Source organism: Charadrius vociferus, unplaced genomic scaffold (assembly GCF_000708025.1).
Source record: "Charadrius vociferus isolate BGI_N301 unplaced genomic scaffold, ASM70802v2 scaffold825, whole genome shotgun sequence".
Classification (NCBI taxonomy): domain Eukaryota; kingdom Metazoa; phylum Chordata; class Aves; order Charadriiformes; family Charadriidae; genus Charadrius; species Charadrius vociferus.
This window is the reverse complement of record NW_009648495.1, coordinates 467,399-471,564: the sequence shown is the minus strand read 5'-3', so window position 1 is coordinate 471,564 and position 4,166 is coordinate 467,399. Positions and strand designations below refer to the sequence as shown.

At 54.2% G+C, this 4,166-nt stretch overlaps 1 protein-coding gene across 1 annotated transcript in view; it reads right to left on the bottom strand.

Moving 5' to 3' along the window:
- Nucleotides 1-693: 693 nt before the first annotated feature.
- The window catches only part of ELP6 (elongator acetyltransferase complex subunit 6), a 35,463-nt gene continuing 31,990 nt past the window's right edge, over nt 694-4,166 (bottom strand). The window contains exons 6-8 of the mRNA XM_009885691.1: nt 3,714-3,906; nt 2,140-2,286; nt 694-849 (exon numbers count right to left, since the gene is read on the bottom strand). Of these exons, the coding sequence (XP_009883993.1) occupies nt 721-849; nt 2,140-2,286; nt 3,714-3,906 (469 nt within the window). The 3' untranslated portion in view covers nt 694-720. The remainder of the gene's footprint in view (nt 850-2,139; nt 2,287-3,713; nt 3,907-4,166) is intronic.

Sequence of the window (4,166 nt, the reverse complement as noted above, 5' to 3'; positions counted from 1 at the left end):
TAAGGGCGTCTGTCCATCGCCCAAAGCCAAGGACGAGCTTGGGAAGCCACACGCTAAACAGACACACACAGGCACGATGGTTTCACGTGAAAAGAGGGAAAGGAACAAAACAAAGCGAGGGATCAGCCAGGCCAGACAGCTTCTAGGTCTTACAGCAGCACAGCGACGCGCTGTACGTGGAGCTATAGATGTTTTAATTCTGTGGAAATTGGGAGTTGAGCAAATCTCTTCTGTGCCAGAGCTGGGAGAAACGTAAGAATTGCAACACGCTCCCGGACCATCCCTGCCTCCACCCGCTCTGTGTCATCTCGTTAAATGCCGGCAGGAGGGTGGGGTGATCCCTTCACCGAAGCAGCGCCTGGCACTGCCATGCCATAACACAGGAAAAGGTGAGGCACGGCCCAGCCCGCCGGGCATCCCCCCTGCTTGTATTTACACGCTCTAAGGGCCATTCTTGCAAGTTTTTGCTCTTCCTCTTGGCCTGCGTACGTTGGGAACGGGGTGGGAGGACAAAGGGATGCAGCAAGCTCCGGGCAGGCTAATCCCCTCGTTGGCATGCAGTTCAACGCGCGTTTAAGCTTCCCTCCTGGGTCAGTTTGCTGCACCGCTCTCCTGGAAGGCGCTGGTGACGCAGCCAGGCTGGTTTGGTGGCACGTCCAGACTAGAGGTTGCCAGCTTCCCCGGCGTCGCTCCGCGTTGCTCTCACAGCGCTCTGCGGTATCACAGGACGGCAGCCGACAGCCCTCTCGCAAAAAAGGTGACATTCTTGTCCTGGATCTTATACTGGTAGATCTGGATGTGATCCTGCTCCGCCGTCAGCTCCAAGGACACTCTCCTAATTATTTTAATCTGCAAAGGGAAAGGAAGAGGAATATCATCCCTTTGGCTGCCCCAGTCACAGCATCCTCATCCTCCACGCCTCCTGCTGTCCCGCAGGGAAAGGAGATCACTGGTTAAAAAAACAACAATCACACAACTGCCTGTAACCAGTGCCTTTGGTGGCAGCCCCTCATGACAGACCATGCAGCAACCAGTCCCCGGTGACCCAGCTGCCCTCCCAGCCCAGATCACTACAAGCCAGGCTGAGATCCCCAACAGGAGAGTTTGGGGAAGTTTCCCAGGAATTTGTAGCGCTAGGACAAGGAGTAATGGTTTTACACTGAGAGAGGAGAGATTTAGACTAGATATTAGAAAGAAATGGTTGCCTGTGAGGGCGATGAGCCCCTGGCGCAGGTTGCCCCGAGAAGCTGTGGCTGCCCCATCCCTGGAGGTGTTCAAGGCCAGGTTGGACAGGGCTTGGAGCAACCTGGGCTGGTGGGAGGTGGCCCTGCCCAGGGCAGGGGGGTGGAACTAGATGAGCTTTAAGGTCCCTTCCCACCCAAACTATTCTATGATTCTACCTAGATATTCCTGATTAGGGGACTGGAACATCTTTCTTATAAGGAAAGGCTGAGGGACTTGGGGCTGTTCAGTCTGGAGGAGAGAAGACTGAGGGGGGATCTTATCAACGCTGATAAATCCTTCAAGGGAGGGTGCCAGGGGGATGGGAACAGTCTTTCCAGTGGTGCCCAGTGACAGGACAAGAGGTAATGGGCCCAAACGTGACCATAGGCAGTTCCATCTGAACCTGAGGAGGGCCTTCTCTGCTGTGAGGGCGGCAGAGCAGTGGCACAGGCTGCCCAGAGAGGTGGGGGAGTCTCCCACTCCGGAGCCATTCCAAACCCGCCTGGACGCCGTCCTGTGCCACTGCTGGAGGTGCCCCTGCTCTGGCACGGGGGGGCACTGGGGGAGCTCCAGAGGGCCCTCCCGACCCTCACCAGTCTGGGATTCCTCTGCCATCACCCTGGGGTGGGAGACAGCCTGCGCTGCAGCTGCTGTATAAACCCCTTCCAGCTTCCAGGGGTGGGGGAGTCCCCAGGCGGCAGGATGTCCCCGAGCACCCCCACAGAAGCAGAGTCACAGCCAGGTGCTCCAGCAGATCCTGGTGACCGCAACAAGGCTGCTTGTTCGTCCTTAGCCGTGCTGCAGACCAGGCTAGTCCTGGGCCAGCAGAGCACGTCTCGCCTACCCTTGGGCCTGCAGGCAGTATTGTATGTGACATTAATGTGTGCCACCTCTCCGTGCTCTCCCGTGCATTACCTGCCCGTGAACATCCTTGCAGAAGCCGGTCGCCAGACCCTCTACCCACAGGATCAGGTCACTGTGATGACACAGGGAATTCACCACCAGTTCATTTTCCTCGTCTTCTGAATCCTCGTTGCTGTGAACCAGCACCACGATGTTTCCCTGGAACGAGAGCACCAGGCAGCGGTGAGACCCTCACCGATTCCTAATCCGCTCAGGGTAAGGAAGGGGAGATAGCAGCAGGAGCTTGCACAGATGCTAACCAAGCAACTTCGACATCCCCCAGCAGGGCAACTGGTTCTGAGCTCCAGTCCACTGGGAAAATAAACAGCAATAAACTCTGAAACAGCTTGCTGTATATGTATTGTGTATACATATACACATACATATACACATACACATACACATATTGTGTATACATATACACATACACACTTATATATGTAATACGCAGGCTAAAAATACATCGAGCCTTTGTTACAAGACAGCTGTCTAGTTAAACCAGTCTGTCAGGCCACGCAAATGACACCTCTCTGAATGAATTCAGAACAGCTAAATAAATACGTGACCGAAAGGCCGCAGCCAGAGCTGCGATGTTCAAACCTTCAGAGCTCTCGCAAGAAGCAAAGCGCTCCCCAACGCAACACCATCTCTATTAAAAATACATCCCAAGAGTCTCTGCCTCAGCCCAGGCAGGTCACCAAGGACTTAAAATAACATGAAATTCCCAATCAATTAAAATGTACTTTAAAGCTTCAGAACATCCTACACAGAAATAGAAATGTGTTAGCACGATTTATCATCTTTTTTTTTTGGCTATTTTTGAGGTAAATATTCTCAGCAAGACGAACGTTCCCTGTCGGCATTTACAGCACAAACACCCTGGCACCATACGAAGTGCAGGATAACAAAACCTGACACCGTCTACTTTTATTTCTCACTCAAGCAGAGAGAGAAGTGGCCAGGGTGGGGGACGCCGCAACGAAAGCAGCAAAGGATGGATGTGACTTTAACGAGTTTTGGCTGCGCTGCTCTCCGAAGTTAGCACATCGCTGGGGAGATCTTTGTAGAAGTGCCGCAAGGTCACACGCCCTTAGAAACCAGACGGTGCCGCACACAGCAACACTGAAGATTGGTGGAAGCAGAGACTCGCATCCCCTCCAAGTGGACCTTCATCTCTGTCCCCTGCGAGACTCATCAGCCTCTCAGAACCTTCCCAACGCGTTTCCTTCCCTGCCCTCCCACACGCACACAAACATGGGTGTGAGTTGAGATCTCTGGAGAGCCAGGAGCTCCGAGAAACGATATTTTACACTTCGGAGCTCGGCTCACCCATCAGGGACAGAGAGCACCCTTCGCTGGGCAGCACCTCCTGGGAAACCAGTTGCGAAGGACCCTACACCAGTACTCCAGGGATTAACACAACTCCTGAGAGCGGGCCTAGAGCAATGATTTGAATTTCTTGGACAGCCAAAGCCTTCCAAAACATCGTCATGCACACATGTAAAAAGAAAAGAAAGCCAGGCTTTGCTCCAGAGGCTCTTTTGTACACGTAGCGTACAGGACGCTGCGTGCGGAAGGAGCAGTACCTTCAGCTGGGAGCACACCGCGACTCTGCAGTAGTGGATGAAGTCCAGCACCGCCACCGGCGTGGCGCCCAGGCTGAGCAGGACGCTGAGGTCGTCCACCAGAAGCACAGGGCCCTTCCAGGAGTCGCCGCCGCCGGGAGTCAGGGAGGTCCGGACAAAGTCAAACAAGGCTTTGAGGTTGGAAGCGCTCTCACTGGAAGAGAAGAAGCAGATCTCAAGGGACTTGGTCCACCCACACATTGTGTCTCCCTCTCCTCACCCACTGACCCAACATGGGGAATGCCAGTCTGCACCCTCCCAGCTGTCCCCACTGCAGTGACAGTCACCAGGTCCTGCACTTCCCTACAGTCACTGCTCCTTCACTCACCTGCATGCAGTAAAACCCTTCTGCCCTGCTCCACGGATCACAGAATGGTTTGGGTGGGAAGGGACCTTTAAAGCTCATCTAGTCCA